At 44.1% G+C, this 22,766-nt stretch overlaps 1 protein-coding gene across 1 annotated transcript; it reads right to left on the reverse strand.

The window, feature by feature from the left end:
* Nucleotides 1–5,454: 5,454 nt before the first annotated feature.
* ehd1b (EH-domain containing 1b) lies at nt 5,455–21,649 on the reverse strand. The gene is made up of 5 exons (XM_053516098.1): nt 20,900–21,649; nt 16,180–16,277; nt 7,702–8,114; nt 6,638–6,802; nt 5,455–6,519 (listed from the first exon to the last, which is right to left on the reverse strand). The coding sequence occupies exons 1-5, from the start codon at nt 21,298–21,300 to the stop codon at nt 6,001–6,003; spliced, it is 1,596 nt and encodes a 531-aa protein (XP_053372073.1). The 5' UTR covers nt 21,301–21,649; the 3' UTR covers nt 5,455–6,000.
* Nucleotides 21,650–22,766: the final 1,117 nt, after the last annotated feature.

Here is a 22,766-nt window from a genome sequence, read left to right on the forward strand (position 1 = left end):
ACAGATTAGAAAATGTAGTAGGAATTAAGGGTACAGCCCTCTCCTGGCTCAGATCCTATCTGACCCATCGTTATCAGTATGTAGACTTAAATGGTGATTATTCTGCATGTTCTCTAGTGGAGTTTGGCGTTCCGCAGGGTTCAGTGGTATTAGCATGGTATTAGTTTTCATTGTTATGCTGACGATACACAGTTATATGTCTCAGCAAAACCTGATGAGAAAAAACAGCTTACTAAAATTGAGCAATGTGTGCAGGACATAAGAAATTGGATGCTAATTAACTTCCTTCTGCTAAATCCGGATAAGACAGAAGTTCTAGTCATAGGACCGCATACAGCTAGAAGTAAAATTTTAGATCACACCGTAACTTTAGATGGCCTTTCTGTTCCATCAAATGCAACAGTGAAAGACCTTGGTGTGATTATTGATTCCAGCCTTTCATTTGAAGCACATGTAGATAATATTACCAGGATAGCATTCTTTCACCTCAGAAATATTGCAAGGATAAGAAATTTATTGTCGCTAAACGATGCAGAAAAACTAGTTCATGCTTTTATCACCTCTAGGTTGAACTATTGTAATGCCTTACTGTCTGGTTGTTCAGCTAGATGCATAAATAAGCTTCAGCTAGTCCAGAATGCAGCAGCGAGAGTCCTCACCAGAACCAGAAGATATGAGCACATCACCCCTATCTTATCTTCACAACATTGGCTCCCTGTGAAATTTCGCATTGATTTTAAAATATTACTCTTGACATATAAAGCATTAAATGGTCTCGCGCCGCAGTACCTGAGCGAACTGCTAGTGTCTTACGATCCGCCACGCCTACTTCGATCAAAGGATGCAGGCTGCTTGTCAGTACCGCGTATTATTAAAACTACAGCAGGGGGCAGAGCCTTTTCTTACAAAGCCCCAAAGTTATGGAATAGTCTTCCAAATAGTGTTCGGGACTCAGACACAGTCTCAGTGTTTAAGTCCAGGCTAAAAACCTATTTATTTAGCCAAGCATTTTTATAAATAGATTTGCCATAGGTAAAGGAGCAGATCTGGGGGACTCATGGACGTAGAGTATTATGGTGAACTGGTATGTTTAGATGCTGTCTTCCTCACTCTCATTGATCACTCAGGTTTGCTGACGGTGAGGTGATTGTTTGCTTTACATGTCAGGAAGCCCTCATGTTTGTGTTTCCTTCTGGCTCTCCCTTTTAGTTATGCTGTCATAGTTAGTCTTGCCGGAGTCCCTGCTTGCACTCTGAACTAAATATACATTCACCTTATACAGTGTTTGACTGTGACCAGACCTAACTGCCATTTCTCAATCTGTTTTGCTTTCTCCTCTTCTGCTCTCTCCTTTTTCCTCTACCTATATCCCTGTCAAGCTATACATGTCGGTCCTAAGCTGCCAGTGATCCAGACCCCCTCTGCCCGCTGGACCTGTCTAACTCGTCCTGGAGTCCTGCTTCTGGTTGGAGATCTCATCACATGGATGCCCCCGTGTGGTCTGCCTGGGATACGTGTGGTGACTGGGGATGGCTCCACTTTTCCATGAAGGTGGTCCTGTCCTCGACTGATGCAGACAGTTGTTCTCTGTGGACCTGTGACTTCAGTCGCTCAATAGTTCAGGCCTGGAATTTCTTACAGTCTACCTGAGCCTCCAGGAACAAACTGGACTTTAATCTTACACATCTCCTCTTATACTGAACTTCCAGTCCCACATAATATTATGCACATCAATCCCTGCTCTCCATTATCACCCAGATGAGGATTGGTTCCCTGTTGAGTCTGGTTCCTCTCACGGTTTCTTCCTATTACCACCTAAGTGAGTTTTTCCTTGCCACTGTCGCCGTCGTCCCGCCTTGCTCATTAGGGACATATCATTTTGATTCACACATTCACATTTCATACAAACTTAATACTTTTGATTGTGTAAAGCTGCTTTGTGACAATGTAAATTCTTTTCAATGTAAAATCTTTTTTTTAAGCACGAATATTTTTGACAGTGATCTTATTCCATATTAACAGACCCTGAAGCCGAAGAGTTTCTCAGTAATTACAGATTTGTCCAGCAGGAGGCAGTCCATCACTGCTCACACTCATTCAACACTGTACTGGTTGGTGTGTCGGCAATTACTGTGTTAGTTTGTGTGTGTGTCCGTCCTGATAACTCGTTCGTCCTCTACTTGAGTTTAACATTAAATAATTGTTAATTTAAACACCATAGTGCAGCTCCATTCTTCACTTAGGTGTTGATTAATTCTCTCTAACAGCAGCTCTGGCGATAGTGCAGGTTTATATTAATGTTATTATTGCTATAGTAAACAGCTTGTAAAGCTCACACACACACACGTAAGTGGAGGAGTCTCCAGTGTCAGCGCTTTGTAACAGTCAGAGATAGGCAAACAGGTTTGTGTGTGTGTGTGTGAGAGAGAGAGAGAGAGAGCGCAATGCTGACTTTATCATTCTGTCTTGATGATGAGGATGTAGAGAGAGTAGTCGTGATGTCACAGCGTCAGCGCTACAGTCCAGCTTCAACACGCCTCATACCTGATATTCACTGTACCTGAGGTTAGTGCCGGAACAAACACACACACACAATGTACAATAAAGGGATTTCATTTTAAGATCAAAAGATGAACAAGACAATGAATCAGAGTGTACGCTTTAAATTCCTGATGTTTACATTTTTCAGGTGACTATAATGTTAGAACATGTAACTACAGTACCAGGTGTTTCCTGTTGCCCAGGCGTTCCCCTTCAGACTAATGGTTTAAACACTTTACAGCTCTGAAGGTCTACTCTGGAACTTAGGGTTAGGGTTAGAATGTTGGGAAAGCTGAGTACACTGAAAAGTATTTTAGAAAAAGGACAAGGAAGAAAGGGTTTAATTAAAAAGGATTTAAACTGAAAGGAAGATAAGGGGGATCCAGACCAGAAGGTGGCAGAAATTAAACTTAGTTTTTGTGCCAAGCTTCGTAAAGCAAGTAGAACAGAACAAAAAGAAACAGATGTTGTACAAACAATCAGACATCAAACACACAAAAATAAAAAGAGCAGCAGTGAAAAGAAAGAGACGGGGTAGCTGCAGATCGCAGTAATGGCCGTGTCAAAAGTTAGGGGCGTGTCGAAAGGTCTTTATAATTGGTTGCACAAGTTGCCTGTTTCACACAAGGCTAATATTAAACGCTATTGTTCTTTCTAATGCGTTTAAGTAATGCAGCCAACATAATCCTCTATATTAAAATTCCATTCTTTTCCTGTAAAATATCGATATTACAAATATTTCTTTCTAAACATTCTACTGCGTTGCCACGGGTTACTGACGTCATCCTTTCGCGTTTGAGTCATGGTCGTGGCTAAAAGAGATATATAGCTCTGAAAGGAAACTAACAATAAAATGAATTGTTATACCTATTAGATCGTTTTTTACGTCTAAACCTAATCCTTCTGTAAGAAAAAAATAACGCTAGATTGATGTGTGCATGCCCAATAGAGCTCGAGTTGTATTCCTTCTAGCCTTTACTGTATTAAATCCATAATCAAAATCAAATTACAATTATTTAAAAGAATATAGTACCACAAGCGGTTCATAAAATTTTTAATGTAATTTTTATATTTTTGGAATACTATTAACATTGTATTGATTAAACAAGACCAAAAAAAGTTAAATAATTAGTCATTTGGAATGTTTTGAACTGACAGTTGTTTTTCTGTAGTTTTGCTATAAGTGCATAAAAACTAAAAACACATTGCCTGATAAGGACAAATATGGTTCATAAAACACTACAATAAGGAGAAGGAGGAGTAGAGTTTAGTAACTTTTGAAGTGGCACTAATTTAGTAAACAGACACAAGTTTACCCAATAAAACATTAATTTAGCTCCAAATGTGGAGGCTGAGCTGTTCCGTTTAAGAGCTTGTCTTCACAAGTTAAAAAACAATTAATAACCCCTTCACCCAACCTGTACACTCAATCTGCTCATTCATCTATTCATGCAGTAGTAGAGTCCATAGAACAGAATCCGTCAAACTCTGTCAGAATGAAATGCTGTGAACACTCCTTTCCGTCTGATGCCACAGTAATACTGTATGTGTCTGTCGACAACAATTTAACGAACAATTAAATGACGAAAATAAAGGAAAGAAATTATTTATATTGACTAACCACACCAAGCTATACCGCCGCCATGTTCTTCCACGCTAAAGGTACTTACATATAAATAGGATTACCGCTGATTGGCCAACGCAGAAGCTCCATTCATTAATGAGAAACCTTTCGACCTGCCCCTACCTTTCGACACGCCCCCTAACTTTCGGCACGCTGATTGGCCAACGCAGAAGCTCCTTTCACCAGTAAAGACCCTTTCGACACACCTCCTACCGTTCGGTACGCCCCGACCTTTTGGCACGCATTTTTCTCCAGCCTGCAGTTAGCCCTACTTAAAAAGAAATGTTGCTCCGTCAGGAACGCACAACAGCACACAAACCGCAGGGAATAAAAAACACAGTGTGTAAAGAGTGAAGGACAGAGCAGATCTGCATAGGGCAAAAAACACACTTATAAGACTGATAAATTATCGAGTCGTACAGCAGCAGCGTTAGTAAAAAGTCTCCTGCGTGATCACCGTCTGGTGCAGCTTTGTGAAGTAACATGGAGTCACACTGACATGACGTCTGAGGAGAACATCTGAATGGCAGCAGGGTGTCGAGTGGTCTGACTGCCTCACTATAACCCTGCAGTCAGAGTGTGTGTGTGTGTGTGTGTGTGTGCCAGCATGCAGTTCCTGTAAATCTACTCTCATCTTCAACGACTTTCACAGAGCAGGGTGAAGGTCTCACACTCCACTAAGGTTCTGGGGTTGAGATGACGCTTTACTGAAGTGATGGAGCAGCCAGTGTGTTTGATCACACAAAGTGTTGCCTCTGATCAAAGTAAATAAGTTCAAAGTAAATAATACTTTCATAGGATGACAATTGATTATTCATTTAAGAAACATAAACTAACTGTTCTCTGACTTAAATGCGGCTATCTCAGAGAAAGAAAAATAAAAAAACGGCAACCCTGGAAACGCACCACCGCAGGAGCGTGTAAGAGTTTGGTGATGGTGACGTCAGTTACTGCGAGTTAACAATCTGAAACAGATACCAAGTGTTCGCCAGCTGATCTGCCACCAAAAGCATCGTGTTCTAAAGTCTAAACCATGTGAAGGTAAACATTAGGAAATAAAAGCTGACGTTCTGACTGAGGGTCTAATCCTCACCTTTAGATCTCAAGAACTAGCCTGGTGTTCCAATACTTTTGGACTGTGCTGGAACACTGCTGAAGGATCGCGTTTAGGAAACTAAAATATGTTTGAAAAGAAGGCAGGGGGAGGGGCTGAGTGGCTGAGAACTAAACCGACTGTTTCTCCTCCCCCTCACACACTCTCACACACACACACACACACACACAGGTAGTCAGGTCATGATAAATCTTTATTTTATTAGAAGCTGAACATACTTAGAAATAATAACATGAAATTAGCTCTATAGACCACACACACACACACACACACACACACACCTCAACTCTGTAGTGTAAAACCTATAATTTAAAATAAACATAGCACTGTAGTAATGTAAATAATTAAGTACAAAATACCAGTGAGCAGTGAGTGTGTGTGTGTGTGTGTGTGTGTTGGTCAAAACAGAAATGGTAATAAACTCCCAGGTGCTTATTTTACTTCTGCAGTTAATCAGAATGTTAATGCTAATGCTATTGCCAATGCTAACACACTTCACTTAGTGTTAAGTTTGCAGGGAAACGAACACATGTAGGTCTGATCTCCGTTTGGTTTTAGTGCTTAAAGGTGTAGGGCTTAGGGTGCATAGGTTAGTGTTTTAAGGCTTCGTGATTAGTAGTTTAGGGTTAAGGGCTTAAATGGTCTGGGGCGTGGTGTCGAGGTCGTCAGGGCGTGGGGTCGAGGGCTCAGTGGTTTAGACAGACTGCGGGTGTGAGAGCTACTAAACTCTCTTGGATGGAGGCACCAGGTGACCAGGCAGCTCTGCAGGTAATTCATGACCTTCAAGCTTCACCTTGATCAGGTGATTAGCTAAGGCAAACTCGTCATCGTCGAGGAAACCATCTCCGTCAACATCAGCGAGCTTCCAGATCTTTCCGAGCACGTTGTTGGGCAGTTTGGACTTGACCATCTCGCGCTTGGCCATGGCGCCCGACACTTTACCGTCGACGGGCGACAGCGTGTAGAAGATCTCGTCGTAAGTGGGCTTATCCTTCTGCACCACCCACTCCAGCTCGTCGACGCCCTCGGACACGCCCTCTCCGTAACCTCCACCGAAAGGCCCCGTAAATGTGCCCTCAAATGCCCCGCCCTTCACCTCGGTGGTGGGCGCGGCCAACTCCTCCTGCCGCACCAGCGTCATGAGCTTCGCAATGTCGTTCTCCAGCAGGTCGTCCACACAATCTATCAGCTTCGGCTTCAGAGCCTGAAACTTGGTGAAGTCCTGAGACCCGAGCAGCTCCTACACACACACACACACACACACACACACACACACACCAGTACAGATTCAGTAGAAGCGCGCGCACACACACACAAACACATACACACACACACACACACACACACACTCAGTGTACCTGCATCTTAGAGAGTTTAGGGAAATCCCCAGGAGAGATCTGATACTCCTTCTCGATCTTGGTGTAAATCTCTCCCAGATTACTGATCAGCTCCTTCTTCTTATTCTCCTTCCCAAACATGTTCGGCATCTCCTTTTTTAGGGCACTGATGATGTATGCCTGCACCTACACACAGACACGGACACAAACGAACACACACGCGGGCACACACACACAGACACACACAGTCACACACACAGAGACAGATACACAGACGGGCACACACACACAGACGGGCACACACACAAAAAGACACAGACAAAGCAACTCTGTATCTATGTGCTTCTTATTATTTGTGTATCTGTACTGCATGCATAAACAATACACTAGATCTTACACCAGGGGGCAGCAAACATCTGCCTGTAACAGCCCCACCCCACCAAACAACTCATTTAGCTTCATAAAACATCAAAACATCAGTAACACAGGGGGTATGGAGCAGTTTGGGATAGAACCTGTGAGTATGGGAACTTGGCAAAAGAACTGGTTCTGATATGGTTCTTGATGTAGTGTGGGGTGTGGGGTGTGGTCTGTAGACCTCAATGTGCAGACGTCAGGGTATAGGGTGTAGTGTTTAGGGCGTAGAGTGCAGGCCTCTGTGGTATAGTGTGTGGTGTGTAGTGGGTAGGCTGCAGGGCTCTAGGGTATAGCGTGTAGTGTGTAGGCTGCAGGGCTCTAGGGTATAGCGTGTAGTGTGTAGGCTGCAGGGCTCTAGGGTATAGCGTGTAGTGTGTAGGCTGCAGGGCTCTAGGGTATAGCGTGTAGTGTGTAGGCTGCAGGGCTCTAGGGTATAGCGTGTAGTGTGTAGGCTGCAGGGCTCTAGGGTATAGCGTGTAGTGTGTAGGCTGCAGGGCTCTAGGGTATAGCGTGTAGTGTGTAGGCTGCAGGGCTCTAGGGTATAGCGTGTAGTGTGTAGGCTGCAGGGCTCTAGGGTATAGCGTGTAGTGTGTAGGCTGCAGGGCTCTAGGGTATAGCGTGTAGTGTGTAGGCTGCAGGGCTCTAGGGTATAGCGCGTAGTGGGGTACCTTGGCGAGGCGCGCCCTCTTGATGAGGTCGTTGAGTTTGCGCAGCGCGGCGTTGCGAGGTAGACTCTGGATGTCTTTAAACAGGTCGTTCTGCTCGGCCTCAAACAGGCGACGGTTGTCCGGCACCAGGAGCGGCTGCGCCCAGAACGAGCCGATGTAGACACGCAGCACCTCGGGAGTGTTCACTATCTTACCCAGGGACCACATGAGGGCGCCGTACACACGCATGAGCTGCTGCGTGCTGATCTGATCGGCCTTGTTCAGAACCACGCGCATTTTATCCTCGTGGTTCTTTAGAGCGCGGATCACCTCCGAGAACTCGTCAGAAATGTCCAGCTTGTGGGCGTCGAACAGCAGAATGATTCGGTCCACTCGTTCGGCAAACCACTCCAGCACTGCCGCAAAGTCGTAACCTACACAATCACACACACACACAGTAATGTTCATTGACCCTTTAGGTAAAACTATAACTCAGTTGTACATGTGAGAGAGAGAAAGAGAGAGAGAGACAGTGAGACACAGCGTAACCTGAATATTCCGAACCAATTAAAATGTAATATCACTACCGTTCAGATAGTTGTTGGTATTGTTTTTAATATTGACATTATATATTTTTTATTATCATTTTTGAGGGGAGGGGTTGTTTAGTTTATGTTTACCCAATATAATATTCGTTCATATCTAATATGTTTAGAATGTTTAAATAAGTTTATAAATTTAAATTGATGTTATTTATAATATAATTAATGGTTTATAATTGCTTTGGCAACAATGTAATATTTTTGTTAACATTCAAATTCAAATAAAATTTTTTCCATTCACATTCATTTTCCATACACAAATAGAGCGAGAACGAGAGAAAGAAAAACAGAGAGAGAGCGAAAGAGAGACAAAGAGAAACAAAGCTAGAGCGAGAGAGAGAAACAGAGACAAAGAAAAAGAGAGAGAGAGAAACAGAGCGAGAGAGAGACAAAGAGAGAAAGAGAGAAAAAGGAGAGAAAAGAGAGATAGAGAGAAACAGAGCGAGAGAGAGAGACAGACAAAGAGAGAGAGCGAGAGAAAAGGAGAGAAACAGAGCGAGAGAGAGAGAGAGAGAAACAGAGACAAAGAAAGAGAGAGAGAGAGAGAGAGAGAAACAGAGAGGGAGAGAGAGGAGAGAACATGGACAGTTTATCCTCTTGACCTTCTCCTTCCTGTATGTGTGTGTGTGTGTGTGTATGTATGTGTGTGTACTCCACCCTGTTTTCCTAATGTCATACAGTTAAGCATGTGTTCTTTGTGTGCATGTGTGTGTGTATGTGTGTGTGTGTGTGTGTGTGTTTCCTTTTACAGGAAAATGTCAATGTACCCTCATTGTGTTCAGTGTACCCATGTTCAAATCGCGTGTGAGTGTGTGTGTGTGTGTGTGTGTGTGTGTGTGTGTGTGTGTGTGTGTGTGTGTTCACCCATTTTTAGCACTGTGTAACAGAGAGGTGGATCTGACTCAGGAGTAAACTGATTAGCTGCTCTGATGTTAGCGCTCATTGTGTCAGTCACTGTCCCTGATGCTGCAGGAGATACTACATTACCCAGCATGCATCACTTCAGTTCAACACACACACACACACACACACATTATGGCATTCTCAGTCGTAGACCCACAGAGCTCTCAGAACTGAGATCAGGATCAACCCGCGAGAGCGCACACAAAAACACACAACACACCACACCGTCACACACCACACCGTCACACACCACACTGTCATTAAAAAGAAAACACACTTCTATCACACTGAAACGTGTTCCGTCTTCACACGGTGTTCCACTAGACATATAGTGCATTACATACTGCCTACAACACCTCCTGTAATCTTCAGACTGTGTGCGTGTGTGTGTGTGTGTGTGTTTATATCTGAGAATTGTGTGCAGGAGAAAACACAGCTCACAGTTACACTCCTTACAAGCCATGACATGCGTGTTTGTTGTCTCTTCATGCTGTATGAACCTCCCGCTTAACAAGGTGGACTAGCTAGCACGGGGTGTGTGTGTCTGTGTGTGTGTGTCAATGACACAGAGGTCACAGCGAGGTCATCTCCTCACTCCAGCAGTCCCGTCAGTCACTAACTCGGCTCTAAACACCACACTGTACTGAGCGTCAGTCAGAAACCTGACCTGTACCACCTCAGACCCTCTGCATCAAAACACACCCACAGAGGGCGGAGCCTCAACTGTAAAAAGGACACACCTGTACAACAACGCGAGTTCCTTTATAATCCTACAGGTGAAGCACTACTCTCACATGTGTCATAGGAGTGAATTATTCACCACGTTTGTTTAGAACTGGAACAAAATCTGGAAAATGTGAACTGTGATAGAACTGAAGGTATCACAGCCGTGATGATATTCAGCACAACAGCACGACCTCGAGTGCGATATCACTTTTATACAACAGTTTCACAAACACCATTTATTACAACAAATTAGGATTTATTAAAACAATTATTTTGCTCCGCCTGCTCATATACTTCAACACACACACACACACACACACACACACACACGAGTGACCGTTGGTGTAATTAACAGGAGGTGAGAGTGGTGTTAAACCCTTAGTGTTACTCTGTATCCAGAAGGTGAGGAGAATAAACCATGGAGGTGATGGACAGTCCTGAGGAACTCACCTGATTTACTGTATATTTACACTTCATCATATCAACTCCGTTAACTTCAGGGTTCTGGGGTCGAATCCCAAATAGCGTTAAATGGAAAGCTAGTGCACTATGTAGGGTGTACACTTCCGTAATGGATCTCAGCATGACAGAGAGAAACACGGCAGAGCTGTCTCTATGACAACATGCTGACAAACTGATCATAAACTGCTGATACAGTGGTACTGATATACTAGTGTAATATCAGCACTAATGAAACACACACACACATACACGCGCACACACACACACACTAGTAAACAGCGTGTAAGAATTAAGCAACGTACAGTAACTTCTTCAAAAAGAAATGAGATCCTCTGTGGCGTGTGTGTGTGTGTGTGTGTGTGTGTGTGTGTGTGTGTTCATTCCAGTTTGACATGCACATTTAAGATCACTGAGGTCATGTGGTTCAGGAAAAGAAATGCAAAATGTGTGTGTGTGTGTGTTTATCATTTCATCATACTTGTGTGAAATGATGATCTACCTGCATCGATGTTAATCTAAACACACACACACACACACACACACACACACACATTACAGAGCAGGGTAGAAACTAAGCTGCTGCAGTAAGACAGAGTGACCTGTGATGAGACTCTGTGGTGGGGTCAAAGGTCATGCTACAGTTTTACAGTCACCAGCCATGTGCAGATTATTAACTTACTTACTGAGGTATAACCTGAACACACACACACACACACACACACACACATACTCCGTGTGCAACAAGCCCATAAGTATGTACGAAAGTTACCCAAGTTTTCAGTTTCAGTATTTTGTGCACTTTTTATTTTTATTCATAAACAAACCGTCACGGTGGTGTTATTTACAGTGTAAGTGTGTGTTAGAGTTAACACACAGAGTGCATGTGAACTCAGGAGTGTGTGTGTAGTGATTTACCAGAGTGTGTTAATGTTAAACATCAGAGAGAAAGCTCAGGATTTCTAAAGGAAGTGAAACTCATAACCTTCTGACGACCTCATGTTCTCCTTATGGTCGCGTTTACAGAAAGAATGTGTGTGTGTGTGTGTGTGTGTTTGTGTAGCAGACCTTTCCTATTACATCAGCACACAATTATTCCCTCTGTACAGTCCAGATCATGTACACACACACACTTTCTGTGTTCTTTTCCCTCACTTTAACTAAAAAAGTTAAAGCATGGTGTCAGGTGTGTGTGATGGAGGGCGGAGCTCGTGTGGGGGAGGGGCAGTTAGCAGTGCCATAGTGTCTACTGTATGTGTTAAAAGAAAAATCATTAGAAAGGGGACAAAAATACACACACACAGACACACACAGACACACCTTAAACCAGCGAACCCAGAGAACCAAACTTGAACATGAACAGCGACAAACTAAGCCGCTAGGATTTTACGTCATGGTGGAAGGAGAGCGTCCTGAACTATAAAAAGCTCTTCAGCAGTTCAGAGTTTTCGCTTAGATCAGATTTGCGCGTCATGACCTTCCACATTTATAATTACACATGACTTTCCTCTGAAACGACACACGCACAGATACGTCTTCGATACGCGCCATCTGGGTTAAAACACCCCACTGGACTAGTTGGGGTTTAAGCTCTGGAGTTAGCGAGCGGTTTGTTCGTGGTGTGTGTTGAGGTCCAGATGCCTGGCTTGAGCTGTTTTAGCAGCTGTTGCTAACGCTGCTATGAAATCCCAGCGCTGCTGGTGCTGACTGATGATGTCACACCCTGTGCTTTTCCATCTCCCAGTTCTCATTCAGGTCACATGACCACGTATCAGATATAGAGCTGATCTGGAGCACATACTAAAGTGACTCATATCTGATCTAAAAAAACATCAGATTTATGAGATTTAATAAATAATAATGATCATGAGATCAGATTAGAACAGAGAACATTTTATTCCTTTATTCCCCTGTCTCTCTCTCTCTCCCACCCCTCTTTCTCTCCCCCCCTCTCTCTCTCCTTCAGTCTTCCCCTCTGTCTTCCTCTCTCCCCACCCCTCTTTCTCTCTCTGTCTCTCTCTCCTTCTCTGCCCCTCTGTCACTCTCTCTCTCCCCGCCCCTTTGTTTCTGTCTCGCTCCTCTGTCTCCCCTCCTCTCTCTTTCCCCCTTCCCCTCTCCCTCTCTCCCCCTCTGTCTCTCTCTCCCCGGTCTCTCTGTCTCTCTCTCCCCGGTCTCTCTGTCTCTCTCTCCCCCCATCTGTCTCTCCCCCCTCTGTCTCTCTCTCCCTGGTCTCTCTGTCTCCCCCCCCCCCATCTCTCTCACCCCCCCCTCTATCTCTCTCACCCCCCCCCTCTGTCTCTCTCTCTGTGGTCTCTCCCCCCCCACACTGTCTCTCCCTCTTCCCCCCCACTGTCTCATCCTCTCCCCCCTCTGTCTCATCCTCTCCCCCCTCTGTCTCATCCTCTCCCCCCTCTGTCTCATCCTCTCCCCCCTCTGTCTCTCCCTCTCCCCCCTCTGTCTCTCCCTCTCCCCCTCTGTCTTTCTCTTCCTCAGTCTCCCCCATCTCTCTCCCTGTCTCTGTCTTTCTCTCTCTCTCTCTCCCTCGGTCTCTCTCTCTCCCTCGGTCTCTCCCCCTTTTTCTCTCTCCCCCCTCTCTTTCTCTCCCTCAGTCTCCCCCTCTGTCTGTCTCTCCCCTTTCTGTCTGTCTCTCCCCCCTTCCCCTCTCTCCCACCCTCCCCTCTGCCCCCTTCCCCTCTCTCTCTCCCACCCTCTCCTCTCCCCCTGTCTCTCTCTCCCCCACCCTCCCCTCTCCCCCTGTCTCTCTCTCCCACCCTCCCCTCTCCCCCTGTCTCTCTCTCCCCCCTTCCCCTCTCTCTCCCACCCTCCCCTTTCCCCCATTCTCTCTCTCCCCCCTTCCCCTCTCTCTCTCCCACCCTCCCCTCTCTCTCTCCCACTCTCCCACCCTCCCCCTGTCTCTCTCTCCCACCCTCCCCTCTCCCCCTGTCTCTCTCTCCCACCCTCCCCTCTCCCCCTGTCTCTCTCTCCCCCCTTCCCCTCTCCCCCTGTCTCTCTCTCCCCCCTTCCCCTCTCCCCCTGTCTCTCTCTCCCCCCTTCCCCTCTCTCTCCCACCCTCCCCTCTCCCCCTGTCTCTCTCCCCCCTCTGTCTGTCTCTCTCTCATCCTCTCTGTCTCTCTCTCTCTCCCTCACTGAGCTGCCAGTGACCTCCTACATGACTTTCTTAGACTTTAGACTCGGCTGATGCAGGATGTTTATCTGTTATGGCTTGTGACTGCAGTCACTCAGTGGTTTTAGGACTGAAATTTCCTTGAACGGTTTTGTACTTGAGCCTCCATGAGTGAAGTGGACTTTATCTCAACTCAAACTTCTTTCCTGTCGTATAATCAAACTTTGACCCCAACAGCACACAGATACGGCAGAGACTGATTTATGGTCACACTATCTGATGTCACCCTGTTAAGACCGGTTTCTCTCAAGGTTTCTTCCTCTTGTCATTTCAGTGAGTTTTTCCATCGCCCTCGGCTCATCGGGGACAAAAGTTTAGTTATAATTTTTATTTTGATCTGTAAAGCTGCTCAAAGACAATGCGAGTGTTAAAAGAGTTATATAAATAAAACTGAATTGAATTAAAAAGGTCCACATGCTGATTATAAATGGAACAGAGTTACATAAAGCATTAAGGTGAAGGTTCCTCCCTGTACACCTGCGACATCACCTCTAACGCACCCCTGGTCATTCAAAATGAGGTATTAATGGAGTACCTGGCCTGCACATCTGTAAAACACTGCAGAGGAACAGGTCACGTCAGAGGCAGGGGACTGAAGTCAGTGTGAGGACCCCGGGGGCCCGGAGTCTGGAGGTCCGCATCTAACCCAGAGAGAACACTGCCGTTAGTGCTGATGCCAACAGTGATACTATCTTGAGTGTTGCTGCTAAAGCTAACACTCTCCCAGTAACGTAACTCCAGCAGCTGGAGAACTTACAGAGCTCAGGTACTGAGACAGATGTCCAACAGAGGTGAAGGACAGTGTGGAGAAGCGAGCAGGGGGTGAAGGAGGATCCTGGGAGATGTTCAAAACGCATCATGAACACTTTCAGTTTCCCAGTTTTTTAGACACACCCAAGTGTTAAATACCAGAATTGTGAGCGATGATTATCATTTAAATAAACCTGTTTATCTGACTTTTCAATCCTGTACACATTCTACATCTTTAAAGTGATAATGAAAGGGTTTTGCTACGAGCTCAGTTTATGCCACTTTGTGTTTATGTGTGTGTGCGTATGTGTGTGCATATATATAGGGTTAGGGTTATATATGTGTGTGTGTGTGTTTGTGTGTAGTTGCACAATTAATAATAATAAACTCTGTCCCAATCAGTACACAGTTTGGGCCAGAGAAGACACTGTGACAGCAGGGGACACTGTGTTGTTGCAGAAGCGTCCACTGAGCGTCTGTGAGAGACACTTTATTCCCTGGGCCGTGTTCCCGGTTCACGTTGTTCAGTTTAGGATTATTTTAGAAATCTGCATCAGTCATGTGTCTCTGTCCAAATTACACCGTGCACAACAAACTGGAGCGTTTCCCCTTAAATAACTGACATTATCAGTTCTTACTTTCGTCCTGTCAGACGTTATCGTCCCTTTGACGCACTGTCCTTGACTCTGGTTCCTGCTGTCCATCACAACTCAGGACAAACAGAGAGAACTCCTATTTTTACCCACTCCGGGTTACTGAGGCTGCTGAACGCCACTCTTAATTTAACTTCTGTGTGTGTGTGTGTGTGTGTGTGTGTGTGTGTGTGTGTGTGTGTGTGTGTGTGTTAGCATCAGCACTAAGGCCAGCGTTTTCAGCGATTAGATGCTGACCTCCAGACTCCGGGGTCCCCACACTGACTCCAGTCCACTCCCTCTGACGCGACCTGCTTCAGCAACATACTGGGCAGCTAACTCGGGTGAGTGTACCAGCTGTACAGTCAGATTTATAACACACACACACACACACACACCTGTGTGAAGATGAATCTAAAGCTAACACTCGTATATCCAGTGCACCTCGATCACAGGTCAGAGCGTAACTGATGTGACGGTGTTTATTTGCAGCGCTCTAAGTACACGTGGAGGAACGTGGATCTGGGAATCAAACTAATCAAAAGAAGGAGTCAGTGACGTTACAGCGCCATCACCAGGGGAAAATAACTTACTGCTTTAGACTTTATTTAATCAAACCAGAGTTCAAACGGGAGAGAAAAAGAAATTTAACCTGTTACTATTAGGGATGGGAATTGATAAGATTTTTACGATTCCAATTCCATTTTCGATTCTGCTTAACGATTCGATTCTTTATTGATTTCCGTAGATAATACGCTGCAAGTATTGCAAGTTGCCCTATTTTCATGTTTTTTGGTGAAATACAACCAGACTTTTGAGCGTTTGTTCCGCTTAGGCGCCATGCTTACTATTGACTGAGCATAAGCTACGCAACGTGCGTAAGTTACGCAATGCGCGTGATGACGTCATTCGTGCCCACTAGAATCGTTAAGGGGATTGGTTTGCAAATTTTGCAAACGATTCCGAGGAATTGAAACACTGGGAACCGGTTCTCAACAAGAACCGGTTTTCGATTCCCATCCCTAGTTACTATTTTTAAAATTTCAAAATTTTATTCTAATCCAATACATCCTCAGGACACACACACACACACACACACACACTGGGTTAAAGCCATTACACTGTCTCTGTGTCTGTCTGTGTGTGTGTGTGTGTGTGTGTGTGTGTGTGTGTGTGTGTGTGTGTGTGTGTGTGTTTGTGTGTGTGTATACAGCAAGCAGTGATGAGATGTGAGCACACACACCTCGGCTGACCCTCTGCTTCTCTCCAGACAGGATTCCCGGCGTGTCGATGATGCTGATGCTCTCCAGCACAGGGTTAGGCAGCTGGGCACACACAAACCTGAACACACACACACACACAGAGTAATTATATACACACACACACAGCAAGTTTACACAAACCTGTATGTACACACACACACACACACACACACTAAGCTTACTCTGATCAGACTCAGTCAATAATCATTTAAGTGTCCCAGCTGGGTGTGTCCCAGCTGGGTGTGTCCCAGCTGGGTGTGTCCCAGCTGGGTGTGTCCCAGCTGGGTGTGTCCCAGCTGGGTGTGTCCCAGCTGGGTGTGTCCCAGCTGGGTGTGTCCCTGCTGGGTGTGTCCCTGCTGGGTGTGTCCCTGCTGGGTGTGTCCCTATCACACTCTAGTGGATGGCCTCGTCACCACCAGTCTGTGATCTGACTGTGAAACACGTCACACATACAACATGCTAAGTGTTTTTCTAAACTAAAACCCCATGAGGAATGTCTGTCACAGAGTGTAACATCAAACACACACATACACACACCTGTATCAAAGGCACTCACACAGCAGCTGTTATCATAGGTTTAACACTGCAGGGAGGAACACAGAGCGGCCCAGCTGTGGGCGCAGCAGCACAGGTTTACCTCACTGCTCCATGTGGGGGCGACACGGAATGACTATTTAGCACGGCCCCATATACACACACACACACACAGAAATGCTGATATTTATAAAGAAACGTCCGCCCTCGCCGTTTACTAATGAGTATCCATAATAGGCACGCCAATCACACACTGACCAGTGTGTGTGTGTGTGTGTGTGTGTGTGTGTGTGTGTGTGTGTGAGCCGCTTGTAGAGTGTAGGCTATTCCACTGGTTTCAGTTTCTTTAAAATCTACATGTAATAAGATAATGGAATACTCTGCTTTATAATAAATAAAGTCTTATGTTATTGATAATTATCAGTTTTTTTTCTGCACTGCTGAATCAGTTACTTACAGCTAAAAACACTACACGCTACACAAACAATACCACCCTATAAACGCTACACAAACAATACCACCCTATAAACACTACACAAACAATACCACCCTATAAACACTACACAAACAATACCACCCTATAAACACTACACAAACAATACCACCCTATAAACACTACACAAATTATACCATCCTATAAAACCATATAAACGCTACACAAACAATACCACCCTATAAACGCTACACAATTAATACCACCCCATAAACGCTACACAAACAATACCACCCCATAAACGCTACACAAACAATACCACCCTATAAACACTATACAAACAATACCACCCTATAAACACTACACAAACAATACCACTCTATAAACACTACACAAACAATACCACCCTATAAACACTACACAAACAATACCACCCTATAAACACTACACAAACAACACCACCCTATAAACACTACACAAACAATACCACCCTATAAACACTACACAAATTACACCATCCTATAAAACCCTATGAACACTACACAAATTATACCACCCTAAAAACACTACACAAATTATACCACCCTAAAAACACTACACAAACTATACCACCCTATGAACACTACACAAACAATACCACCCTATGAACACTACACAAACAATACCACCCTATGAACACTACACAAACAATACCACCCTATGAACACTACACAAACAATACCACCCTATGAACACTACACAAACAATACCACCCTATAAACACTACACAAATAATGCCACCCTATAAACACTACACAAATAATGCCATCCTATAATCACTACACAATTAATACCACCCTATAAAACCATATAAACACTACACAAATAATACCACCCTATAAACACTACACAAATAATACCACCCTATAAACACTACACAAATTATACCACCCTATAAACACTACACAAATTATACCACCCTATAAACACTACACAAATTATACCACCCTATAAAACCCTATGAACACTACACAAATTATACCACCCTAAAAACACTACACAAATTATACCACCCTATAAACACTACACAAATTATACCACCCTATAAAACCCTATGAACACTACACAAATTATACCACCCTAAACACTACACAAACAATACCACCCTATGAACACTACACAAACAATACCACCCTATGAACACTACACAAACAATACCACCCTATGAACACTACACAAACAATACCACCCTATAAACACTACACAAATAATGCCACCCTATAAACACTACACAAATAATGCCATCCTATAATCACTACACAAATAATGCCACCCTATAAAACCATATAAACACTACACAAATTATACCACCCTATAAAACCCTATGAACACTACACAAATTATACCACCCTAAAAACACTACACAAACTATACCACCCTATGAACACTACACAAACAATACCACCCTATTAACACTACACAAACAATACCACCCTATGAACACTACACAAACAATACCACCCTATAAACACTACACAAATAATGCCACCCTATGAACACTACACAAACAATACCACCCTATAAACACTACACAAATAATGCCACCCTATAAACACTACACAAATAATGCCATCCTATAATCACTACACAAATAATGCCACCCTATAAAACCATATAAACACTACACAATTAATACCACCCTATAAAACCCTATGAACACTACACAAATTATACCACCCTAAAAACACTACACAAATTATACCACCCTAAAAACACTACACAAACAATACCACCCTATGAACACTACACAAACAATACCACCCTATGAACACTACACAAACAATACCACCCTATAAACACTACACAAATAATGCCATCCTATAATCACTACACAAATAATGCCACCCTATAAAACCATATAAACACTACACAATTAATACCACCCTATAAAACCCTATGAACACTACACAAACAATACCACCCTATAAACACTACACAAATAATGCCACCCTATAAACACTACACAAATAATGCCATCCTATAATCACTACACAAATAATGCCACCCTATAAAACCATATAAACACTACACAATTAATACCACCCTATAAAACCATATAAACACTAAACAAATAATACCACCCTATAAACACTACACAAATAATACCACCCTATAAACACTACACAAATTATACCACCCTATAAACACTACACAAATTATACCACCCTATAAAACCCTATGAACACTACACAAATTATACCACCCTAAAAACACTACACAAATTATACCACCCTAAAAACACTACACAAACAATACCACCCTATGAACACTACACAAACAATACCACCCTATGAACACTACACAAACAATACCACCCTATAAACACTACACAAATAATGCCATCCTATAATCACTACACAAATAATGCCACCCTATAAAACCATATAAACACTACACAATTAATACCACCCTATAAAACCCTATGAACACTACACAAACAATACCACCCTATAAACACTACACAAATAATGCCACCCTATAAACACTACACAAATAATGCCATCCTATAATCACTACACAAATAATGCCACCCTATAAAACCATATAAACACTACACAATTAATACCACCCTATAAAACCATATAAACACTAAACAAATAATACCACCCTATAAACACTACACAAATAATACCACCCTATAAACACTACACAAATTATACCACCCTATAAACACTACACAAATTATACCACCCTATAAAACCCTATGAACACTACACAAATTATACCACCCTAAACACTACACAAACAATACCACCCTATGAACACTACACAAACAATACCACCCTATGAACACTACACAAACAATACCACCCTATGAACACTACACAAACAATACCACCCTATGAACACTACACAAACAATACCACCCTATGAACACTACACAAACAATACCACCCTATAAAACCCTAAAAACACTACACAAATAATACTACTCTATAAACACTACACAAATAATACCACACTATAATATTAACATATATTACACACATATAATATTACTACAGACACGAAACCCTACTCCCTGTTAACTTTCTTACTCACCTTCAAGTGTCCTTTTACCCTCAGTGCCAAGGGCGTACACACATCATCATACACGCACAAATACGCATACACACGCGCACACACACAAATACATTTAGGCATTTGGCAGACACTCTTATCCAGAGCGACTTACATTTTTATCTCATTACACATCTGAGCAGTTGAGGGTTAAGGGCCGCGCTCAAGGGCCCAACTGTGGCGCGCGCACACACACACACACACATACAAATACATACACAAATACAATTCAATTCAGTTTTATTTGTATAGCGCTAATAACATTTGTCATTGTCACAAACCAGCTTTACACAATCAAATGAATGATTGAAGTTCTTGTGTGTGAGTGTGTGAGTGTGTGTGAATCAGAATGATCAGATCGTCCCTGATGAAGGGACTAAGGGAAAAACTCCCTGAGATGATAATAGCAAGAAACCTTGAGGGGAACCAGACTCAACAGGGAACCCATCCCACAAACACACACACACACACACACACACTCCCTGGGGGGTGTATGGGGTTAATGAGGGGCAAAAGTGCTGCATTAATAAGAGAACATCCCTGTGATCACCTGATACTAATGATAACACACACATCATGCCAGATAATGACTGTCTGTGTGTGTGTGTGTGTGTGTGTGTGAGAGAGAGAGAGACCTGTTAAGGAAGGCGTTCCCGAAGGCGTTGAGTTTCCTGAAGGGTTTTTTCGGGTCCACCACGAGCGCGTTCCCGGGCACGAGCCCGTCCTGGTCCCCGTGCATGACGGCGATGAAGGAGTCGGTGGTGGGCTCGGGTCCGATCCGCATCCCGGGGAAGTCGTGCTCCAGCAGGTGTCGGATGAAGGTGGTCTTTCCGGTGGAGTACTGACCCACCAGCAGCACCATGGGCTTGTTGTCGAAGTCCGCGTCCTCCAGGCCCGGGGAGTGGAAGTCGTGGTAGCGGTACGCCTCCTCCAGCGGCAGCAGTTTGGTCCGGTACAGCCGCTTCAGCTCCTCCGACACCGACTGGATCACCTCCGGGTCCTTCCGCTTCCCCTCCCGCTTCGCCCAGCTGAACATCCTGCGGCCCGGGTTACACTCGGCTCGGTTTCAGCGGAACTTCAGAACTTCACACACACTGCGTCAGGATGTCGCGCGCCGCGGTCCCGTTAGCACAAAGCTAACTCTGACTGACTGACAGGAAAACCTGCGGAGTCACAGTGAGAACCGCCGCGTGTCGGGTAGCAGAAACTACAGTGTGTGTGTGTGTGTGTGTGAGAGAGAGAGTTTACCGAGCTTCCGTTACACACGTGAGAGTGTGTGTGTGTGTGTGAGAGAGAGAGAGAGAGAGAGCGTCGGGACTCCTGCAGTTTCCCCTCACAGAACCTCAGCGCGCGCTCACTGCCCGTGCGTGGTGTGCGACGGAGTGCGCGAGGGCTCTGTACTACAGCTGGGACTGGGGGGCGGGGCCTAACGGAACACTGCACCACTGGTCTGATCCAAATCCAGGGTTTAGGGCGGATCACTCTCTCTCTCACACACACACACACACACACACACTCTAACACACACTTCAACACACGTACACACACACACACACACACACACTAACGCACACACAGAACCGAAAGTGAAAGTGTTCACCACACTGTGGGAGTAAAAATAAAAGTGTAAATTCTCGGTACATTCCTGGAAATCCCTAAACATTATCTCTCTCTCTCACACACACACACACACACACACCGAGTAATGGATGAGTGAGGCCTGGGGAAACAACCCTAAGCTGTGTCCCAAAATCACATGATAGTGAGGAAACCTGTCTGATGAGGAGGAGTGCACGCGCCCGCGGGGTCACACAGTACGAGGCAGAAGTTTGTACACCCCTTTAAATTCAATATATTTTGTTTAGTGATTTATTTTCATTCTAGAACAATGAATAACACATATGGCAGTCGGTAATTAAGTAACACGAACAGCTGTTGTATTAAGACACAAAGGTCAGCTGGTCTGGAACAGTTCCTGCAAGAACAGTACTGTGTCCAATAATGTGGAACTGTCTACAGCTCCAGAGAGGGAGACGTGAGGGCAGGAACTCTGAGCTGAAGAAGAATTAGTCAGAGAGAGATTAACATTCATCTGAGTGAATAAGAATAAGATCAACTTCTCCTCTTCTTTCCTCTTTCTCCTGTTATTAATTCATACTTCAGGTTCAAATCCAGTCCATCACAATCACAGTTTAAGATTTTAAAGTGGAATCAGTAAGACAGGAAAAAAGAAAACTTATTGATCCATTAGTGGTTCAGTATTAAATAATCTCTGACTGTGAATAAAACACTGTCGTTACATGTTTTTAAACTTTATGAGATTATCCTCAATGTTTAACATGCAGATTACATTGTTCCTTTTACAGCCACCCGCGCTTCACACACACCTCCTGCCCCCTGCATCTGCCCCCTGTCTCTGTAAGCTTCAGCCCTGTCCTATGTTCTACAGGTTTGAGAAGATAGGAAAGAGAAACTTTATAAGAACAGCTGCAGAACTTTTAT

This window comes from Clarias gariepinus, chromosome 17 (assembly GCF_024256425.1).
Source record: "Clarias gariepinus isolate MV-2021 ecotype Netherlands chromosome 17, CGAR_prim_01v2, whole genome shotgun sequence".
Classification (NCBI taxonomy): domain Eukaryota; kingdom Metazoa; phylum Chordata; class Actinopteri; order Siluriformes; family Clariidae; genus Clarias; species Clarias gariepinus.

Coding starts and splice junctions, on each gene's coding strand:
- ehd1b (XM_053516098.1), bottom strand. CDS start 21,300: ATGTTCAGCTGGGCGAAGCGGGAGGGGAAGCGGAAGGACCCGGAGGTG. Junction 8,115..16,179: donor GAAGCAGAGGGTCAGCCGAG/GTGTGTGTGCTC, acceptor GTGATTGTGTAG/GTTACGACTTTGCGGCAGTG. Junction 6,803..7,701: donor AGAGGGCGCGCCTCGCCAAG/GTACCCCACTAC, acceptor GTCTGTGTGTAG/GTGCAGGCATACATCATCAG.